The sequence below is a fragment of the Pleurodeles waltl genome, chromosome 11 (assembly GCF_031143425.1).
Source record: "Pleurodeles waltl isolate 20211129_DDA chromosome 11, aPleWal1.hap1.20221129, whole genome shotgun sequence".
NCBI lineage: Eukaryota > Metazoa > Chordata > Amphibia > Caudata > Salamandridae > Pleurodeles > Pleurodeles waltl.
The window spans coordinates 137,768,925-137,792,836 of NC_090450.1; the positions used below are offsets into that span (position 1 = coordinate 137,768,925).

General features: G+C 43.3%; 1 protein-coding gene across 5 annotated transcripts in view; it reads left to right on the forward strand.

The window, feature by feature from the left end:
- The window catches only part of VEPH1 (ventricular zone expressed PH domain containing 1), a 1,200,547-nt gene that overhangs the window by 34,755 nt on the left and 1,141,880 nt on the right, over nucleotides 1–23,912 (forward strand). For all 5 annotated transcript variants that reach the window (XM_069213278.1, XM_069213279.1, XM_069213283.1 and 2 more), the window contains 2 exons: nucleotides 14,316–14,531; nucleotides 19,366–19,540. In XM_069213278.1, the coding sequence (XP_069069379.1) occupies nucleotides 14,316–14,531; nucleotides 19,366–19,540 (391 nt within the window). The remainder of the gene's footprint in view (nucleotides 1–14,315; nucleotides 14,532–19,365; nucleotides 19,541–23,912) is intronic.

Here is a 23,912-nt window from a genome sequence, read left to right on the forward strand (position 1 = left end):
GGTATGGCCTCAAAGGGGCTTCATTTCCCACCTCTCAAGAGAGGAAAAAGTAGGTTTCTTTCTCCTGTTTTTGAAGGAGCAGAAGACGAGGGGAATTTCAATGCACAGTTCTAAATGACTTAATGTGCAGACGTTGAAAGTTGCCAAGAACCATAGAATTTGGTATCACACCTAACTTTGATTTGATTGAAGATCTAAAAATAAAAACAATGAAATACGTTGAATTTTAGTAATTGACACTGATATGATATCATTACTTTTGCCTGCAGCTCGTGTGGTAGTGGAGATTGTCTTGAAGTTTACCCCTGGCTTTACCTAACATGTCAGAAGGGTAACACTTGGAACCAATATGTTGTGATAGACTGTGGGTAATTGATTATTTCAGCTTAAAATGCTGGATCCATGGTTTGTTTCTGGAATGTTGTCCTTGACTCTTAGGCAGATTGCCCCAATGTTTGTCAGGGAGCTGAAATCCATAAAGGGCCACTCAAAAGAACGTGCATAATGGAGGGCTAGTTTATGTTGTAAATTTCGGGAGCACTGGCAAAGCCAATAGATTTTACCTTTAGAAAGCGAGGGCTGATTTGTTGACTTCACCAGTCTTTCTTTTCACTTGTGCTTGCCTATTCCAAGGCATTAAAATATTGTGGCATATTTGCATGCACACATTGCAATGCATGTGCCTGCATGTGGGCACAGAGAGTTAATCTTGTTCAAGATGTACACATGTGTGCATATGATTTGTGATGCATGTGCATGTATGTGGAGACGTGTTTTAAAATGCCGAGAAATAATGCTAAATTGACAGGCAAAGCTAATGATTCCGAAAACGTGCTAACTGAAATGAAAAAATTGTAGAAGGCAACCATACTTAAATGTGCTAGGCCTAAAACATTGTAGTTAAGACACTGTCATATTATAGTTAACTAAACTGAAAGAATTGCAGATTCTGTCTGTTCAGTCTGGTCGACCACTATTGCCACACTTTCGTCACGGAGAAGCGCCTGGTCGGCTGTTCCTGGAGGAGGGGACAGTAATTTGTGGGTGCTTCTCCTTGACGAAAATTCGACAATAGGAGACGACCATGAGGTGAATAGGCCAAATAATTTAGAGGTGCTCTACCATAAAGTAACAGAATAAGTAAGGTAGGTCCACCTTTTATATTTAATGCACCAACCTGAAATAATTTTTTAGGCTTAGGCCTTTGAGTGAAGTCCTGAGGAATGCCCAAGATCTTGTTAGGCTAGAGACAAAATGGGCAGAAACATGTCGGTAGGCAATAGACATAGGGGTACAAAGTGGGCATAATACCCACTAGCTTCCCGTGGTTAACTTCTTGATAGAGTTATTTTAATCATATCAAGGATGCCACCTTAGTAAAAGAACACTTTTCGTGGTTTATCCTTAGATATTTTTAAGTTTGCATCTGGACCTGAGTCTTCTGTACATTAAGTTAATATCTAAGAACTCCCTCTTGATAGCCCCACCTGAGGTGGAGTCTGCTCTGGTAGTATCATCTTACCAGAGTGGGACGAGGTGGCCGATGATGAAACATGTCACATTAAGATAGTGAGCCCACCTCGCCCAAATCTTTGGGATTTCTGGGATTTCCGGTGTAGGAGGGTCAGAACAATAGAGAATTATTTTAAAAGAAGAACTCTAGGTTACAAATATAGGAGTCCCATGCAATAGATGTGTGAGGTATATAAACTGAGGCTAGCATGGCACGCCTTTATACCTCTTTCTTTCCCCTTTGTGTGTAAGACATAGACTTAGGGCCTCATTACGAGTTTTGCGCTCCCACCACGGAACCGCCAAACACACGGGGAGTACGCCACCGCCATAGTGGTGATGTTCCCCCTGAGTGTATTACAATATTTCCACCAGGCTGACCAGCGTTAACATTGTAACATGCGTTCTGCCGGGTTGACTGGCGGGAACAGTGTTGGGATATTGGCCTCAGCTTCCTGAAGGGAGTTGAGGGCAATATCCTAACACTACAAGCACCCGGTGCGCATTCTGACGGTGCTGGGTGGGAGGCGCCTGCACTGCCCAATACATTTTCCTGGTCAGTGCAGTGGCCATCTCTGTGTCCCCCCAGGACTTCCTTTCCACCAGCCTATTTATGGCGGGCTCCCCATCATCAAAAGGCTGCTGGAAAGATGGGTTATGAACAGCCAGGCTATGCTGAGTTCAGTGTGCCTGGGCTGATTGCAAGCCTGACTGCCACCATGCCGTCAGGAACCATGTTCCCGGTGGGGACGGCGGTCCTTTGGTGGTCCGACCGCCAAAGTCGTAATTTGGCAGTCAGACCTTCAAAGCTGCAGCAGTCTGACCACCATTGTGAGTTTGGCAGTCTCATGACCGTCAAATTTGTAATGAGGTCCTAGGTTACTTTCATTCAGTGGCCACTTTCATTGCCTGTGCCATAAGTTGTTTAAAGACCCTAATGAGTTTCTTGAACCTCTCATCAGAAGCTCTGCTTTGATTGATTATTGATTTATTGAGCTGACTTTTAATGCCGAAGCTTTATGCTTTATAGTTTTTTCCATTATTGAACTCTTTATGGGTTTTTGGACTGACACCTTTTCCTTTTCATTCTTAGCATAGGTATTATTTCCTTTATTGCACATGCTTAATTTATTTTATTATGATTCCTTGATTGCTTATTTTTGATCATTGATTTCTGGTAAAACTAATTACTGACCTTTATGACTTTATACGATGATTCTAATGAAGATTAAAAATTTAAAAGATTTCAACAATAAAACACTTTAACTCATACCAACTCTCCTTATTGACTGTCATTGATTAGACATTGTTATGATAATTTAATTTGATGTAGAGCTCCTGATTAATCTCAGCCAACATCAAAGATCCATCAACTTGAGGCAGCAGAAGCTTAGCCAAGATGAATGGTGTTAGAAAAGGGGTCTTTGGTTGGCCGTCAGGTTACCCCCTGTCCAAGCAAAGACCCTCACTCTAGTCATGGTAAATCACACACAATCCAAATTATCCTGTGCCCACCCTCTGGTAGCTTGGCAGCTTGGCACTGAGCAGTCAGGCTTAACTTAGAAGGCAATGTGTTAAGTACTTGTGCAATAAATCATGCAATAACACAGTAGAACACCACAAACTACACCACACAGTGTTTAGAAAAATATATCATATTTATCTGATAAGATGCCAGTCAAAACAATTCAAATGCAATAAGTATATGTTGAGATATCACTGTAAAAGTGATATAAAGTGTCTCAAGTCTTTTAAAAGTAATAAATGTCTTGTTCAAGCACAAAGTACCTGGTTCGCGTGCAAAATCTCAAAAAAAGAACCGCAGAGGAGGAGATGCGTGAAAAACAAGGAGGTGTGCGTCGATTTCTCGGGCTGCACACAGCGCTGCGTTGTTTCGTTTTCACAAAGGGACGGCTGTGCGTCGGTTTCTGGCGCTTGGTTGTGGATCCTCTTCGGTTTGCAGGGTTTTCAGACTCCCCGGGGATGATGCGTGGATTTCCAGCGCTGACAGGACGAAGTCACAGGGGCTGCATCTATCCGGTGGGGGTTGCGTGGAAATTTCCACAGCACAGCAGGTGCTGCGTCGATTCCTCTCTGGAAGTCGGGCTGCGTCGTTCCGGCTCGGCTGTGCGTCGATCCAGTGGCCCATGCGTCGCATTTCCAGTCGCTACGCTGGCGCTGCATCGATCTTCTCATTGCGAAGTCAGGCTGCGTCGTTCCAGTTCGCCGTGCGGTACATTTTTCACTGCGCTGCAGACTGTGCATTGTTTCTGGCAGGCTGTGCGTCGATTTTCAATGCACAAGGAGTCCTTCTTGTAGAGATGAAGTCATTTTGGTCGTGAGACTTCAGGGAACAGGAGGCAAGCTCTATCCAAGCCCTTGGAGAGCACTTCTCACCACAGCCAGAGAGCAGCAAGGCACCAGGGCAAGAGCAAGGCAGCAGTCCTTCACGGAAAGCAGTCAGGTGAGACCTTTGGGCAGCCAGGCAGTTCTTCTTGGCAGGATGCAGGTTCTGGTTCAGGTTCTCTTCTCCAGGAAGTATCTTTAAGGTAGAGTGTCTACCTCAGAAGTGTCTGAGTTGGTAGGGTCAGAGACCCTGCTTAAATACCCAAATGTACCTTTGAAGTGGGGGAGACTTCAAAGAGTGGCTTAGAAGTGCAAAAGATCCCCTTTCAGATCTATCCTGTCTGCCACGGTCCCAGTAGGGGGTGTGACAGTCCTTTGTGTGAGGGCAGGCTACTGTCCTTTGACATGTAAGTGTCAAGCCCTCCACCCTCTCAGCCCAGGAAAACCCATTCAAAATGCAGATGTATGCAAGTGAGGTTGAGTATCCTGTGTTTGGGGTTTGTCTGAGTGAATGCACAAGGGAGCCGTCAACTAAACCTAGCCAGACGTGGATTGGAAGGCAGAGAAGGATTTAAGTGCAGATAAATGCTCACATTCTAAGAGTGACATTTCTAAAATAGTAATATTAAATCCAACTTCACCAGTCAGCAGGATTTTGTATCACCATTCTGGCCATAGTAAATATGACCTTCCTACTCCTTTCAGATCAGCAGCTACCACTCAAACAGTATATGAGGGTAGCCCTAGTGCTATCCTATGAAAGGAGCAGGCCTCACAGAGGTGTAAAGACAAATTATAGGAGTTTTACGCTGCCAGGACATATAGAACACACATGTTCATGTCCTGCCTTTTACCTACATAGCACCCTGCCCTACGGGCTACCTGGGGCCTTCCTTAGGGGTGACTTATATGTAGAATAAGGGGAGTTTAAGGCTTGGCAAATACTTTTAAATGCCAAGCCGAAGTGGCAGTGAAATTGCACACACAGGCACTGCAGAGGCAGGCCTGAGACATGGTTAGGGGGCTACTTATGTGGGCGGCACAACCAGTGCTGCAGCCCACTAGTAGCATTTAATTTACAGGCCCTGGGCACATGTAGTGCACTTGACAAGGGACTTACAAGTAAATTAAATAAGCCAATTGGGTATGGGCCAATGTCACCATGTTTTAAGGAGAGCGCATATGCACTTTAGCATTGATTAGCAGTGGTAAAGTCCTTAAGCCAGCAAAAATGAGGTCAGAGAAAGAGAAGAAGGAAGGCAAAAAGTCAGAGGGATACCCTGCAGAAAGGCCATTTCCAACAAATGGTAAGCCAAGACTTTAAATGATCCCTGCACCAGCCAATGTGTCTCATCAGATGCATGCATATCATAACATGATGGTGAGCCATTCTTTACAGAAAAACAATGCAAAATAAATTTGTGGGATGGGCATTTGTGAAATGCTTTTCAAAAATGTTCACATTTGCAAAATGCCCTGGGCTGATGCAAAAACTAAAGCACAATACCATAGGCTAGGGTCAAATGCCAGTGGAACAACATTATCCAGTCGCTGAAAGAGGCCGTCATTAACTCACTTTCTTTATGTATGAGTGTGTATGAGCATGCATATGTTGTGAATGGTGTACGCTATGATGATGTGACACAAAGTTAGAAAAAAGGTTTTAACAGGTAAAGCAGTTTAGCTCAGCATTTTATACGATAAGGGGAGCAAGCTTGCAAATTATATGATCAATACATCTAGGTTATTGATACTTTGCATAATGAAAGAGGAGGATGAATGTACCAGTTGAGAAACATGGGTTTGAGATTTGCATTTCTTCGAAGTAATAAAGGTGTTTCAAATCATAATAAAATGAAGACATAAGCATATGTTATCAGTCCACACTAATCACACCTAATGAACTTTCAGACTATGGCCACCCCCCACTGCCACCTAACGACAACATGAGTGGGCTGTATTTAGAATACGGCGCACCATGGCACACATTAGGCCAGTAGCATCAAAATATTTGACCCTATTGCGGCACTTTGCTCCATTAGCATCAAAAAGTTTGTCGCTAGTGGAGCAAAGTGCAAGGAGGCCCATTGATTTTAATTGGTGCGTTCTTTTAACGCCTGCTTTGAGCAGGCGTTAAAAATGATGCCAAAAATGGTGCAATGAAATCTTGTAGATTTCATTGTGTCATTTTTGCGGGCCTCCTAATGCCGGAATGCCCCCCTTGCATACGTTATCCCTGGCGAAGGCATAATGTGGCGCAAGGGGTCGCAAACTGTCACAATGCATGCATTGCACCACTTTTTAAATGTGGTGCGGTGATTTTTGCCTCGTTGAGCCGCATTAGTGTAAACAAAAATGATGACAATGTGGCACAAGGAGGCACTAGGGCCTTGTGAATCTGGCTCTATATATGTTTTTTCTTAGTGTGCGTATTTCATGCCTCATTTTCGGAACCACAAATGTTGCTCAATGTTGCATTTTAATGCAACAAACATCAATGTAACTTTTTTAATGCTCTGCATTGCCTCATACATCTAACACTTTTTTTTAACAAACTGTTATAAGCAATTACAATAATAACTGTCACATTTTCCTTGGAAATATGTCATACAAATTTAAGATTTTGTTTTATTTTAATAAATTTGAATAAAAAGAAACACAACTCTAAATACTTCAACATTAAATCTATAGGAAAAACAACAGTTGTCCCGAAAATCTGCTGGAAAATGTATAGCTAAAAGAACTAAAGATCAAAAACAAAAGATAATAGAAATGAGTTAAATGTTTGTATTGAGGTTTTAAGATCGCTCAAACTCAGAAAAGTGTAGTTGTTTCAACATCTATGCAGCAGACAGACTGAAACTGCAACATTTTGGCACAGATAGGAGATACGTGCTACATTTACCCAACAGGCTGCTTATGTCTCTGGAAGGCATGTTTAAAGGGACTTTATGATGCCAGTTGTGAGAATTTGGGTTGTTGGTTGGTGGGATTGGGAGCTCTTCTCAAGCAACAGCCACAATCCTTGTCACAGTGAACCTCAAAATTCAATAGATTAACTTGTGCTTAACTCAGTGGTAGCTAGGCACAAAAACAGTGTGGCTTAACGTAGAGGCAAAGTGTAAACCATTTATGCAGCACAACAACAGTAATAAAGTGAAAACACAACACACACAAAATCCCACACAACTTAGAGTAAAATAAGTACATTATTTGACACCAAAATTACAAAAAGCCAATCACTACACCAGGAGAATTGGATTTGAAGTAGGCATAGCACCTAAAAGCACAGTGTCACTCCTGGTTGTCTAGTCGAGCGAGACCTGCTGAAAGTCAGAAATTAAGGCTGACCATAATGGAGGATGGGAAGGATAGAAGGAGCAGGATACTCCAGTTGAATAAGTTACCTTCTAACGTTCAGGGTGAAGAATTTGGTTTGCAGTGGAGGAGGCCGTGAGGAGGGAGGAGAGTGTCACAAATGGTCATCGCTGTAGTGCAAAGACCAGGCTGGACTCCGGGAATGGTCATCGCTGGGGCGTGAACATCTTGTTGGGCATCGCGGACGATCATTGCTGAAGCTTCACATTGGGGGGGGTTATTGCGAGCTGTCAATGGTGTACTGCGAAGTACAGATCTCATGTTGCCGGTCGTCACTAGCGGTCACTTTAGCGTCAGGAGTTGGGTTCACCAGAGCTACTCATTGACGGTCTGCAAGTTCTTTGCATTAACGGGCATGTTCATGGTCACAAAAGAGCCCAAAACTTCAGGATTTCTCCATTTCTTTAAGGAGGAGCTCAACTGTTGCCAGGCCAAGGGTCCAGGACCAGATAGGCACCTCAAGGGGATCAGGAGCTCACTCCAGTAGAGGCCAACAGGGAGCAGGCAGGTCCCATTTCTGGTCCTAGTAGGTCCGCTGGGTCGTTGCAAAGAGGCCTCTTAGGCTTGCAGTACCCCTATAGCACAGAAAAGGAGATCAGTCAGCTGACCCTTGGAGTCACTTCAGCTTCAAATAAAGGGTGAGGTCCAGTCTTCCTACTCAGACAGCAGGGCATGCCTCTGGCAGCAGGGTAACCCTTCTTCTGTAGTATCCACAGGTCCAGGAGTGCACTGAAGAGTGAGTCGGATGGTCCCTTTTTCAGGTCGAGCCTAGACAGCATGCATGCACTGTCTGGAAGACCTGTTGCAAGGAGTATAGGCATTTGCTCCCACCTGCCGCTGCCTGCCGCCGCTTCCAATAGGTTAAAGGCAGTGTCACTCTTGTTGTGCTGCCTCCTAAGTGGTTTGGTAGCCCATACGTCACTTCCTGTGGAGCACCGGCCGTGTACAGTTTATTTACGCCTGGAATGTTTTTCCATTGTTTGGATGGACTATCTTTCTTTGTTTCCTGTCTCTCGTGTTTGTCAGTAAGCTGGCGTGTCCACGCACATGGTTTGTTTTCTGTGTTTGCCTGTCGCTTGGTCCTTACTTTACATAATCACTAATTACAAGTAGTTGTGTTGTACCTGTGTTTTGTACTTTTTTGTTGCTTTATATCACATGAAATCACCCTAGGAATGCATCCTCAACAGCAGCTGTCCCGGCACAGCAGGAGAGCCACTAATACAATATTCACTGCACTCGGGGAAACTCATCCCGTAATGCTTTGCAGGCATTCGTTTTACAACACATTTCTGCCCATAATTCAGCCTGTGGTGGTCCCAGGGAAATGGGACCACCACCAATACAATCAGAACGATGTTCTCTTTCTGTTCCAACTTGTGGGTCACACTAGGTGAGAGGGGGCCCAAATATCAAAACCTTTTCCACCATTTGGTTTGTATTTAAATTGTCTTGTAGCGGAAAATTTTGTTTTTTCCAGTTGAAAGAAGTTTTTAATTTGTAAAGGGCTTATTTGTAATAGTATTCTGATAGCTTTGCTTGGCCTGAAAATGTGTAATGTGCTACACTCTTGGGGGCATATTTATACTCCGTTTGTGCCGAATTAGCGTCGTTTTTTTCGACGCAAATTCGGCGCAAAACTAACGCCATATTTATACTTTGGCGTTAGACGCGTCTAGCGCCAAAGTATGGGCAAATAGCGTCATTTTTCTGCGTGAACGCCTTCCTTGCGTTAATGAGATGCAAGGAAGGCGTTCCCGTCTTAAAAAATGATGGCGACGCAAATGCGTCGTATTTATACTCCCGGGCAAAAATCACGCCCGGGAGTGGTCGGGTCAAAAAACCCCGCATTTGCGCCACTTTTTAACGCCTGGGTCAGGGTAGGCGTTAAGGGGCCTGTGGGCTCAAAATGAGCCCACAGGTGCCCTCCCCTGCCCCCAGGGACCCCCCCTGCCACCCTTGCCCACCCCAGGAGGACACCCAAGGATGGATGGACCCATCCCAGGGACATTCAGGGAAGTTCAGGTAAGTATAAATTTTTTATTTTTTTATATTTTTTGGGTGGCATAGGGGGGCCTTATTTGTGCCCCCCTACATGCCACAATGCCCAATGACCATGCCCAGGGGACATAAGTCCCCTGGGCATGGCCATTGGGCAAGGGGGCATGACTCCTGTCTTTACTAAGACAGGAGTCATGTAAATGGCGTCTGGGCGTCGTTAAAAATGGCGCAAATCGGGTTAAGACGATTTTTTAGCGTCAACCTGACTTGCGCCATTTTTAAGACGCCCTAACGCCATTTTTCCCTACGCCGGAGCTGCCTGGTGTACGTGGTTTTTTTCCACGCACACCAGGCAGCGCCGGTCTGCTTGCGCCGGCTAACGCCATTCAATAAATACGGCGCCCGCATGGTGCTTCAGAATGGCGTTAGCCGGCGCAAAATTTTTTGACGCTAAACTGCGTTAGCGCAGTTTAGCGTCAAAAAGTATAAATACGGGCCTTGATCTCAAAAGGATAATTGCTCCAAAGTTCTACTAACTCCATTATGCTTTGCAGGCATTCATTTTATAACACATTTGTGCCCAAAACTCAGCCTGTGGTGATGCTAGGGCAATGGGACGACTCCCAGAGCATTCAGAATGATGAGCTCGTTCTGTGGCTCACACTAGGTGAGAGGGGGCTCAAAAATCATAACCACTTCCACCATTTAATGTTTATTTAAATTCTCTCATAGTTAAAACTTTGGGTTTTATAGGTGAGAGTTGTTTGTGTTATAAGGGCCTTTTTGTAGTAATGTTCTGATGGGTCTGGTTGCTCTGTAATTATGTAATGCAGTATACTCTTCAAAGCACTACTAGCTTAGCTGGCTCAACAGGGACACCTAGCCACTACCAGTAGTTTTGCACCTTCTGCTAATGCTCAAACAGTTTATTTTTGATAAATGTTTAATCTATTCACAGAAAGTCACCCCATAATGCTTTGCAAGCATTCATTTTGCAACACGTTTATGCCCATAATTCAGTCTATGGCGGTCCTAAAGCAATTGGGCCACCACCAACACATTCAGAATGATGTACTCTTTCTGTTCAGACCATCTTGTGGGTCACACTAGGTGAGAGGGGGCCCACAAAATATAACCTCTTCCACCATTCAATCCATATTTAAATTCTGTGGTAGCTAAAACTTTTTTTGTGTGCTTTTTTTTGCAGATTAAAGGAGTTTGTGTTGTAAGGACCTGCTTGGTCTACAAATGTCTAATGTGTTATGCTCTATGCAACCAGGGGTATTGCACATTCTGCTAATGTACAAACAGTTTATGTCTGATAAAGGTTTAATGTATCTATGGAAACATACCCCATGATGCTTTGTAGGCATTCTTTTTACAACACATATTTGGCCATAACTCAGCCTGTGATGGTCCTAGGGCAGTGGGACCAACTCCAAAACTTTCAGAACTATGTGCTCTTTCTGCTCAGGCAATCTTGTGGGTCACACTAGGGCCCTGATTTATACTTTTGGATGCTAAACTGCACTAATGCAGTTTAGCATCAAAAAGTATACGACCGGCTAGCTACGCCAGCCAGTCCCCATATTTATGGGATGAGGCCTGGCTAGCGTCATAAAAAAGGGCGCAAGCCAGGAGGGGGAGACATAGGGAGAACAGGGAATTTAGTGTCAAAGGATGATGCTAGTATGGGCAGAGGCATAAATAATGCTCTAACCAGACTGGCGTCATTTTCTGATGTTAAAACCCCATGGACATGACTCCTGTCTAAGTTAAGACAGTAGTCATGTCCACCATCCCAATGGCCATGCCCAGGGGACATTTGTCCCCTCAGCATAGCCAATGGGCCCAGTGCCATGTAGGAGGGTCTACATGGCACTACAGAAATATATTGTCTTTTTATTTCCCTCTACTTACCTATACTTACCTGGGATGGGTTCCCCCATCCTCAGCTGTCCCTCTGGTGTGGGTGGGGGTGTCCCTGGAGTTAGGGAGGGGCACCTGTGGGCTCATTCCATGGTCTCTGACCATGGAAAAAGGCCCACAGGTCCCCTTATGCCTGCCCTGACCCAGATGTCAAATAATGGCGCCAAGCAAGCTTAGCGCCATTATTTAGGCCTGCCTCCCTCCGGTGCACCATTTTTGCACTGGAGGATAAATAAGGCGCCTGGGCCTTAGAGTCATTTTTTTGCCCGGGAATGTCTACCTTGCATCTCATTGACGCAACGTAGGTTACTTCTGGCAATAAATGACTTTAACTCCAATATTTTGACGCTAGATGAGTCTAGCGTAAAAATATAAATATGGAGTTAAGTTTGCGCTGAATTAGCGTTAAAAAAAATGACTCTATTTCAGCGCAAACAGAGTATAAATATGCCTGTAGGTGAGAGGGGGGCCAAAAATCATAACCTCTTCCACCATTCAGTACATATTTAAATTTTCTTCTGGCTAAAACTGTTGCTTTTACAGCTGAGAGGAGTTTGTGTTATAAGGGAGTTGTAATAGCATTCTGACAGCCCTGCTTGGTCTGGACTTTGCTCTCTATGGGCTGAAGGATGATAATTGCTCCAAGGCACTCCTAACTCAGTTGGCTTGACAGGGACATCTAGCGGTCACCAGTAGTACTGCACCTTCTGCTGTTGACTCTACAGGGACATTTAGCCATAACCAGTGGTACTGCACTGTCTGCTGTTGATTCTACAGGGACATCTAGCCACGACCAGTGGTACTGCACCTTCTGCTGGTGACTCTACATGGACATCTAGTAATGACCTGCAGCACTGCACCCTTGTACCACAGACTCCACAGTTAAATGATTTTAAAAGGCCTGCTAGGCCTGAAAATGTGCAATACACCATGGCCCATATTTATGCTTTTTGCCGCAAAACTGCGCTAACACAATTTTGCGGCAAAACGTTTTTCTCCGTCTTTCGTCATTTGACAACGCCAGTCGGGCACTGTATTTATTGAATGGCACAAGCCAGCACTAAACTTGGGCTAGCGTCTTAGAAGAAGATGCTAGATGGGTGACGGTGACGGTAGGGAAGGAGGGGGTTGTGCGTCAGAAAATGAGGCTAGCCTGGTTAAATGCAAAAAAAATGCCTTTAACCAAACTAGTGCCATTTCCTGGTGCACAACCACCAAAAACATGACTTCTATCTTAGGAAAGACAGGAGTCATGCCCACCACCCCAATGGCCAGCACAGGGGACATGTGTCCTCTGGGCATGGCCATTGCACTCTGTGCCATGCAATGGGCCCCAAGTTAGTGTCCCCGATGGCAAAAAAAAAAAAAACTTACGTGGACTTACCTGTGTTTGGGTCCCCCATCCTCTGGTGTCCCTCTGGTGGGGGTGTTCCTGGGGATTGGGGAGGGCACCTGTAGACCCAGTCCATGGTGTTTAAACATGGTAATGGGTCCACAGGTCCCCTAACGCCTGGTATGACCCAAGATTAAATAATGGTGCAAAGGAAGCTTAGCACCATTATTTAGCCCCTTCTCCCACCCGTGCATCATTTTAGCACGGGGGATAAATATAAGGCTATGGGGATAACACCATTTTTTAGATGGGAATGCCCGCCTTGCATCTCATTGATGCAAGGTAGGTGCACGCATCCAAAGAATGGTGCAAACTCCTATATTTTGACGTTAGACGTGTCTAACGTCAAAATATAAATATGGAGTTAGGTTTGTGTAAAAAAATAACACAAATTTGGTTCAACTGAAGTATAAATATGGGCCCATGCCCTCAAGGGGCTGATTACATGATTACACTGCAATATTCGTTATCATACTTTTTTATGTGATTATGCCCTCTAGGGGCTGAATATATGTTTACATGACCATGTTTCTTCCAAATGCTATTTTCACTCTGGTGCTCTGAAGGGGCTGTTCAGATCTTTACAGTCTAATGTCAGTTGTATGAAGGAATGCACAGACACAGTTTATTTCTGGTAAAGGTTTAATGTTCTGCATGGTTAAATATTTATAAGGTCCCAAATGCGAGGTTGTGATAATTAACATCGCCAACAGCTCTAACTCTTGCTGTGAGACCTATTGCATTGCAAACGCTAATTATGCATGGTCCCCAATTTGAAGTGGAAGAAACTTACTTCTGGATTCCCCCAGACCCCAAACGTGTGTGAAAATATATGCCTCCACACCCTGGACCATGTTGTCTGGGGCCACAATAGGCTAGTGTGAAGTCTTTAGTGTATGACCTAAGGCAATGTCTTTGAAGTGCAACTGTGACAAGCAACATCTCGTCAAGTCAGGGTGGCCAACCCTGCAAACACTAAGACCATCTGTTGTGTGGCTGTCTGGGAAGAATGTTCAAACACCAACTGCCAACTACACCTAGTCATGTAACCCAGTGACAGACTACAGGCACTTTAGAGTCCAAAAGGCAGAAAAAACGAATTTGGAAAAACAGGAGGGGTGAAGGAACATAGTTTGATAGTAACCCTGCAGACCCTGCAAAGAGCGCCACATCCAACACCAGTAATGAAGATCCATCATAAAACCTTAGCTTAATTGGTTTTGAGATTGGGATTTTTTTGTGTGTTTTCCATAAGTCCAACTGACTCATTCCAAAAATACCTAGAATGTCTATTGGCACTCTTGTCAACAACTACATGAGCGCAGCTGGCAGTCTGCATCTTTGTTATTGCACAACTAAAGAAATAAAGGGTGAGACCATCAGGAAATAGAGAGTAGATACTGAGCTGGAAGAGCAATAGTTCGGCAAATGTCACAAGAGTTTGGTGTACACACTTGTCTTGAAATTCCGTTGTTACTTTGTCTGTATTGGCCCTCTTGTTTTCTCTCCTATGTTCTCCTTTCTAGGTTCATTCACTAAATGAGTTGACCAAGAGTTGGCGGGTTATGGTGAAATACAAAATCAAGAAGACAATGAAAATGTGTTTGATGATTTCAGCTTCGATTGAGTGCTATTGTGACAACATTCACCTGATGCCCCTTTAAGCAGCTAAGCAGTGCATCAATAGTGTAAAATATCATTAAAATCTATTAAATTACATTATTTGACATTTGCTATTTTCTTCTGCTAAATGCAGGATTACCAAACAAATGACAACGACCAGGCTGTGGTAGAGATCTGCATAACTCGAATCACAACTGCCATCCGAGAGACCGAATCAATTGAAAAACATGCGGAAGCCCTTGTTGCTCTCTGGGAATCCTGCTTAGAACACAACCTGACGCCTGCAGGGAAAGATGAAGATACCCCACATGCTAAAATTGCATCAGACATCATGAGCTGCATTTTGCAGGTAAGTGAACACAGGGGTCAATGCAGACATATTTTGAAAAAACATCTGAAAGCTGCAAACGTCAAATATAATTTTGCTGTCAGTTTTCGCTGAGGCAACCATCTTGCTTTCATATTCCTGATTATGAAAGGAATTATTTATCTCATTCTGTACACACCCAATACAGTGACTGGATCATTAAAGCTCACTGCAACTTTTACATTTTAATGTGCATTCCAAAACCCAGAAATCCAACCATTTATACAAAACTTTAGCTTCCAAAAACTCCAGCACTTATTAGTCATCGAAATTATTGTTATCTTTGACTTCCTTCAACATTCTATTAAAATATATATTTGAATATCTTATGGCGTAAATGTGGAAATTACAATTCTGACAACTGAAAGTAAAAGATATTTTACAAGGAATTAGTCGATAAGATCAAAGGTAGCTTTCCTTAGAAGGGCTGAACTCAGTACCAATGCCACTGCAAAAAGATTACTACTATCCCATGTGATCTGCTAACTTATACTTTGTTTAGACTGGATGGGTTCCCTAGGGTAGTTAATGGCACATGGAGGGGGAGGCATCTTCCATTTCTTTGGAGAGCCAGGTTGCAAGCCCTCTCCCATTCATTGTTATGACCAGGGCCCTCCCCTTGTAAATATCGGCCATGCCCTGGGGTGGTGGTCCCCAGGGCCAAAAGTGTGTGCCCCTTCCCTTTTATATATTAAATAACTCCCCCCCATGATCGGGCCAACTAGGGGGTCCACTAAAAATACGCATGGGAAACCACTCTTGTTAACTTTTTTAAATTTGGGACAGCTAAAAGAAAAACGTTTTTGGCCTCCTTATTATACATTAAAGAACTCCCCCCCTACCCATCATCTGGCCCAACTAGGGGGTCTACTAAAAACAAGCACAAGAAACTGCTCTTGTTATCTTTTTTTTACATTTCCCTCGGATCCTCCACAGATCCTTGGGACGATTAAAGGAAAAACGTTTTTGGCCTCAGGCCTAGAAGATCAGGATATTCCTACCCTGCTGCTTCAGGTTTTCTTTTTATTTTTTTGCATTTTTTCTTGGGGCTCGGCTGAGTCCTAGTGCCAAGATGGCTGCCACCACTTCCTAGTTAAAGTCGTGGCAACCAATCAGATCTCATTTTGAGATCTGTCAGATTTGCAGACTCTCCATGACCCTAGATATACATAAATATTTGTTCTTTAAGAACTCAAAAACTACTGAATTTTCAGCGTTTCAGGATGTTGTCATGTCTCAAATCCCTAAACCTTCAAAACAGCAGCTGAAGTGAGTGGCAAACCAGTTTTGTAAATTTCATGAAGATTCATCAAACGGTTCCAAAGTTATTAGCAAAACATTAAACCCTTTACCTGTGGAAACAAGGTCCTAACTTTAACTACCTACTAGCGACCACCAGTGGGTAAAATATATATATATACAGGTATATGTATATAAATATATAAGCATATGTGTGTGTGTGTGTGTGTGTGTGTGTATGTAATTCACTTAAAAAACAAACGTTACAGGGACTTTATTGTTAGGGTCACATTTTAAAACTATAGAAATTCAGCAGGTATAGTTATTTCACAAAATTATAATTTGTGCCCTAAGGTAACTATAACTCGCACCCTTGCAATGCACAGTTTTCTCCTCAATAATTTTACTGCAATTATTACATTGATGTTATCTATGATGTTGTCAACGATGTCATGAGTGTCGTAATATGTGGGGTAATTAGCAGTGCATGGCAAGGGCGTGAGTTATAGTTGCTCCCCTCCCTAGGTCGATTTCGACCCCGGTGACCCCATCCTCTGGGGCCTGGCCATATATACAAGCATTTTAAGGCACTCTTACAAGCCTCTGGAGACCGCAGGGGGAGCCTCAAGGCCACCGCAGTCCCAGCCGGCTCCAGTCTCCTGCGGGAGTCGGCATTGCTCCCACCAGCAGAGAGATCCTTTATATAGCATCTCCCTGCTTGCAGAAACAATGTTTTCATCTGATTCCCTGCTCACAAATTTGCGTGCAGGCAAACAGAAGAAAACTCTGCCTTCAGCAAGCAGAGCTGTTGAACAGTTCCCTCTTGCTGAAAGCGGAGTTATGTTTGCTTTTGCTTGATGGGAGCAATAAGCTCCCACCAAGCAAAAACAAACAGCTACCTCCTGAGGGTGGACAACTCAAGAGGTAGCAGGAGCCAGCCCTGGTGGATGGCAGTCCCCAGCGCCATCTATGGTAATACGAAGGGGGCCTTGCGGCCCCTTTCCAGTGTTTATTTTAGCCCTGGGCAGGTCGTTGTCCCCTGGGCCTGGGTCCAAGGCAGACCCCATCATTATTTTATTTGAGCCTCAGGAAGGTGGCAGTCCCCGTGGCCCCCCTATAAATTATACTGATTGCCCCAGGAGATGGCAATCCCCAGGGCTGTAGGGGGCCTGCATGAAGCCCCCACATAGACAGTAGTGAATTGCCCCAGGCAGGTGGTGGTCCTAAGGGCTGAGGGTCCATAAGGGACCCCCATTCATTATTTTATTTAAGCCCCGGGGATGTGGTGGTCCCCTGGGCTGCAGGCGGGCTATGCGGGCCCCTCCTCATTTAAGAAGTTTTGCCCCAGGGAGGTGGCAGTCTCCAGGGTGCAGGTGGGGCGAACAGGTCCACCCACATATTTAATTTGCAGTGCCCTGGGGAGTTGGTGGTCCCCAGGGCTACTAAAAGCTTTAGGAGGGGGGTCCAGTGCACTCTCCTCCTTTTATAACAAGGCATGGCCCCTGGGACCTGGCCCACCCTTGGGAAAAATAAGCCAAGAGCACAGTAGACCGTGTTCCTTTTTTTTCTAGAAAAATCTGTGCATCCATCTATTTTTCTGAGGTTTTTTTTTTTAAATGCTTTTTTTAGCCATGGCAGGGTCCATGGGGGACCCCTGCACCATGGCTAGGGGTTCAGGGTATACCTATCCTGGGCTCATTAATTTTTCTTGTGTTTTTTGGGACTCTGCTAAAGCCCAGTCCACAAATGCCTGCCAACACTTCCATGTGGAAGTGTATTTCAGTCAATCAGATATCAGCACGGGGACAGTTAGTTCTGCAGAGGATTCACGTCCCTATACATCTATTTTTCGCCCTTGAATATCTCAGAAACTACTGTACGGATTTACACCACATCACACAAAGCACTATCTGTGCACCAAGATCTAGCTTCCTACCAAATTTAGTGTAATTCCATTGAGTAGTTCAGGCTGTAGGCGTGTCTAAAGACCCTATAAAAAATGAATGGGGAAAACGCATTTTGGGACCCTCTATTCACAGCAGCTCGTGCATTGCATTTACTGCACAAAAGGCAGTTGTATAAACATCCATATTTCACAAGGAACTAGGAAATAAAACATATCATGGTTCAATGTGAAATATGGATTTTGTCATAATGATGCCAGCTTCTAAAGTACTCTGGAGAACTATACCATTGTCAGGGCTACTAGGACTATGTGGGATGAAGCGCCATATAAGTCTGCACAGTTATTTAAGTTATGTGACAATACATCCAAATTATGCTACACATTCTATGGCAGTACTAGTTTCATCCATTTGACTTAGAAAAACATTTTGTGTGAAATCTACTAATTATTGTAGTTATATATCAAATTAAGTGCCAAATGCATATTTATGTGGTACACTCCTCAGCCACATAATCATATGAACCCACTGTCCCTTACTGTAGCCTATCGTTTTATTAACACTTAATTAATGAGTAAATAAACAAAACATAAACATTCTAATTAAAATAATTCCCGATTATTAGCTGCATTTTCAAGAAATATAATTTTTCAAGCTAACGTCCCTAAAATAAAGATGTAATATAAAATACACCGTTGGAAACATGGTCCTCTATTGCCCTCTTGAGGATCTGGAGACAAATACATACCACACAGTCTTCGGACGCATGATTTATGATGCTAGCTTTGCTGTTCTTTTCACAATACTAGATTGCCGGGAAAGGATGGCTGCGAGACTGATCAAGGGGTTGGAAACTTATGTCCTCGTGCTAGAAAGAAGACACAAAAAAATGTACAAGGACATTGACAAATTGAAAAGGTTAATGTATTTCAGTTGGTTGGAGGCATCTAAAGTTAGGTTCTGTTTGGCTGAAGGCATTTGAAAAGCGAGGTACTTTTGCAAAAGTAAAGGCTTTGAAAATAAGGTCATAAGGTCATGGTCGACTAAAAATAGTGAACGAGTAGCTCATGCTGAACTGAGGTTGCTGAGCTATGATGATCCCTTGCTAAACCAGGGCACTGAAACATAAGGACCTGATGTTCTGAGCACACCTTAAATTTTGTCTTGATTGCTGTGTTTTTCCAGACGCACCTGCACAATATAATTTAGTTGAGCACACAATGCATTCAAGATGGACGACTTAAACTACACGAACAGCCATTCTAAATATTCGCAAAAGACACTTATGTTATAATTTTAGGGCCAGATTTACAAGAAAGTGGTGCATCGGTCCTGATGCACCACTCTTCTTGCGTCGCCCTTGCCCCCCCAATGACACCATGGTTGGGCCTTATTTACAATATGGCACACCATGGCGGTCATTACCACACCAGCGTTAAACAAGGCATTCAGGGCCACACAAGGTGACCTTGCGTGGTTTGATAAATCTGACTCAGTAGTTGCGTCCCCTTTTCCCCCCTTTGCGTGATGCAAGGGTGTCGCAACTCCATATTAAATATGCCCCAATAGTGTCTGTACTGTGTGCATCTGGAATAACATTTATTCTGACTTTATTCCTGGTGAATTTATCCTGCCATTTTGTAGCATTAAACTGCTAATAATTTGTTTTACAGAACTACAACAAACCTCCTATAATGTCTTTAGCTGTCCCAGTGGCTGTAAAATTCCTCCAGAGGGGAAATAAAGAACTTAGTAGAAATATGTCAAGTTACCTCTCATTGGCTGCTATTGCTAATTCCGATCTTCTGGCCGATCACACTGAAGCTGTTGTGAATAGTGTACTTGAAGGTATGTGAAAACATGATTTTGTTCGTTTTTGCATTTGTGGGAATTGTTATAATTAAGCATGGCACAGGCAATCTACTAAGGGGTACAGGGTATTTTCGTAGATTACCTGTTTTCCTGTGTACTGGGTGCATAATCACAACATTAGAACCATTGGAAATCCTCAATATTCCCTTCATCCACAGATAGACCCTGCTTAAATGCTTAACACTGAAGACATGCATTAGTAAAAGACGATTTCATAATTTTGAGAATTGTATAACAAGGTGATTAATTTGTAACTAAAAAGGTGTCGGGTGCCCAAAGCCCTCCTTTTAAACAGGCTGCTGCAATTAAATGTGTTAACACGGAATACCGAGGCAACGTAATTCTGAAGCCATCTCGGGCCTCTTCAAACTATATAAATCCACTCCCTGCCCCGTCAGCTCACTCTTGCAGCTTTCTACTTTCTCCCTTTCTGACGCTTTTTCATTTTTCCCTTCCTCCGTCTGTCCCATCAGTATCTTTTGCTCGCAGCAAATGCTTGAGGCAGAAGAATAAGCCTCGGCCGCCAAAATAAGTGCCGGTCCTCAGCACCGGAAACAACAAGCACAAATTAAGCACTGGTATAACAGCAGATTCAAGTTGCACCTCTAATGCTGTAGGATTTTCAAATGTATAGGGTAGATTAATCATGTCGTCCAGCAGCAGCATGGAGCTTGAGTTAAAAAAAAACAAAAAAAACTCCATTACCACTTCATCCCGCTTCTTCGTTGCCATTGTAAAATGTTATGTGTCCCATTCCCAGAGACATGTTCATTTGAACAATAAATTCCCCCTTTTTAGCCCCTCCTCAAAGGAGACATAAGAACTCACTTCCCTATTTCTTAGTGAAAATTTGGGACAGAAGGTATTTTCCACACATAGTAAATATCTCACCCTGGGAAATGGTAATTACAGGCTGGGGTAAATACCTAATTGCCATCCTGCCCGATTGTATTCGAGGCCCTCCTATTAGAAAATGTTAACCTTTGAATTAGGCAGATCATGGGAGATCTGTATTTAAAGTCAGAAATCCTCATGGTCTGATTTTTCGATGCCTTTACCCGCATACCTTAAGGCTGATTTGACATACTGAAATCTATCTTGCGTACAATAATTTGCACCGGGATAGAAATTTAACCTCAGTTTGTAATCAGGGCCCAGGTATCCTAAGTAAATGTGAGCCATTCCTCCATCCACTGTAACACTCAGTAATCAGACGTGTTTACCTTGGTTCATAGGTGTTGGTAATGTTAAGCGGAGGGTACTGGTTGATGGATTTCTAACCATTTATATATTCACCAAGTAAAGGTACTTGTCCTTTTGAATGATAAGGGTGTTGGTGCACAAATTTACCTAATTCTGGTGCTCAGTAGTAGAGGCGGTTCTACTTCTGCATCTATCAACTACAGAAGACTTACAGATGTAACACTAATGATGGCCTTTCCAAAAGAGGTATTGTAACCAAGTGATGAAATGCATGTGTCCACGAGCTAGAGCCTGATAGGGGACATTTTGTGTGGATACCTCTCGGGTGACAAGCTGTGCTCTACAAGTACAACCTGATTGATTGATTGATTGTGTTTCAGAATATTCTCAAATCTGTGCTGCCCATTTCTAAACAAGTGCCTTTTAAAGGCATTTAAAGCAATTTTGGTGGTAAGGTGGTTGTCCCCTTGGTAAATATTGATTCTATGGGGTTCACTAAACAACACATATTAAATAAAACTGATTATGAATTTTTACTGTGAACCGCGGAATAAGGATTTACCTCATGTATTAAATACTGAATGTGTGCTATTTATCACATACTGTACATACAACACCTGATAAATAGCATATGCACACAACATCTGGAGGTGCCCATTTTCAGGCATTGAAACAGTGATGACTAGTGAATTTGGAAAGTGGTGGGGCATATTAAAGTATCTGATTTTGACTGAGCAGGACTGTGATGAGAAAGCTAAATTTCTTCAGGTGGGTTTGGGGATCAGTGGGTTTCCTGCTCAAAAAAAGTTTGAAAAAAACTGATACAAATGGAGCAGTTATATCACAAGTATCTCATACATTGACTACAAAATCTAGATGTTGGGTGAGTCACTGCAGGCTTGAGCCAGATGCCTGGCTCAGCTTGAGGTCTTCTTTGACAAATGAGCCCAAAACAAACCGAGCTTTCATGTGGTTTCGGCCTGCCACCCATGTTCTAACCTCATAAACCAAGAATAAGAAACAAAGCATTAACATATGATGAAAAACAGGAGTAAAAGGTACCTATCTAGTGGCTCAATTGCATAATGTGAATCTTGAAAACCTAGGATTAATTCTGGCTTCCCCTTGACCAAATTGTGTAATGCTAGGAAAATATTTTATTTCAGTGAGCTTTCCTTTCTTCTATCACATACGAGAGCACCTTCAAATACATTAATACATAACTATCTCTTGTGTGTGATTTTATAGACTATAATGTTGCTTCATGTATAATAATAGTCTAGGTCACAGTTAGGATGCCTATTAAAACAGACTTCCCTTTTAGGTCAACAATGTCAACGGGTCAGGATATGTTTCTAAGTTCATATATAAAAACACGGGAGGCAATGTAGCCTAGTGGCTACAGATGCCAACCTTGCAACTTGAGGAAGCAGTTTTCAATCCTGGAAAATCTCCATGAGCCAAAAAATGTAATGTAGTCTCTGTCTTTTGTGAACCACCCCTATTTCTTTGGGCAAGATTCACTCTATGTAAAACTGACTTAAATATAATGTGAATTCTGCCTGTGACTTTTGGTCTAATCTGATCCTTCAAAAATTAAAGACAAAGCAATAACACATGATGTCAGAAGAAGATACCTATCTAGTGACTAAGGGCCAGATGTAGCAAAGGGTTTTTCCCATTTTGTGTCAATGGGAAAATGTGTTCGTACATATGGCCCTAAATTCCACAGTGTGAAAATAGAAAATCTGGGATCAATCTGGCATTTCCTGCTGGACCAAATGTGTGCTGCCAAGCCTCCTTTTTATTCATTGCCATACATCTGAGCACCATTGAGTACATGATAAGCATATATCCTCCATATATATGGCACACATGACAACTGGATGGCTCTTAGGGCCTCATTTACAAAGAAGTGGCGCAGCTCCGTGCTGCGTCACTTCAGAAATGCAGGGATGCGCCATATTTACTACAATATGGCACACCCTTGTGTTTCCCTAGCACTGGCACTAAAATTAGATTGCTAGCGACAACACAGGCACCCTTGCACAATAGTGAAAGGGTGCCGCCATTGCAGAGAATTACTGTTTATCTGCAGGAAGGTGTCCCTTCATGCACATAAACAATCAATAATGGTGATTTGCTACTCCTATGTGTGCTGCAGAATGCATCACACATAGAAGAAGCAAATCATCATTATTTAATGATTGTTTATGTACAGGAAGTGACACCTTCCTGCACATAAACAGTCAATAATGGTTAAAGCAAAAACGAGGAGAATTAATAGTATTTGTCCTCATTGTGCCCTGATAACGCCACCCCTGGGGTGACATTCATTTTAGGCACTGCCTCAGGTTTATGATTTCTCATAAATCTGGGGCAGGGTCAAAATGCAATGAGTGTTGCAGTGGAACACCCACGGCAACATCCATTACATGCCCCTTTCATGCAAAGTGATAAGTGTAAAAGGGCCGTATCTAGAAGACGGTATTAAGCTCCAAAAAGTGGCTTAATGCCACTTCGTAAATACAGAGCAGGGCATTGCACAACCGAATTGTCTGAAAAAGTGACGTTCTGGTGGTGCAATGCCCTTGTAAATGAGACCCTAAGTGCCATATTTATAGTCCCCTAGCACCACAGGAGCTCTCTGGTATGCCTTTAACATGAGGTAGAGTTTCAATTCAATAGATCAATTTATATCACTATAGTTAGTGAGAGGCATTTATTAACATTTTTAATAAATGCCTCTCAATATAGTGATATAAACTGATGTACTAAAGTAAAAGGCCCCCGCATGTTAAAAGCACACAAAGGGGGCACTTTTAAATGCATGAAATCCAGATGTGTTCTTTGCTGTGCCAGACTGCGGTTTGTTTTTATTGTTTCAAAAACAGTAAAAACAAACCGCAGGCTGGCAGGCATGATGGAAGGCCCCCTTCCACCCCCACCACCTGACTTACCTGTAAATCCTGGACTGGATCACGCATGGCGGCCCGCAACAGGGCGTACTGCGTCAGTTCCTATCCGGGATGGGAGGCTTGAGAGTGCCAAGCATGCCCTTTCAGCCTCCGATGGCTAGAGGTTACAGAGTCTTCTGTCTCTGTAACCTCGAGTCCCATGCCTGCAATCCTTCACAGGCTGCAAG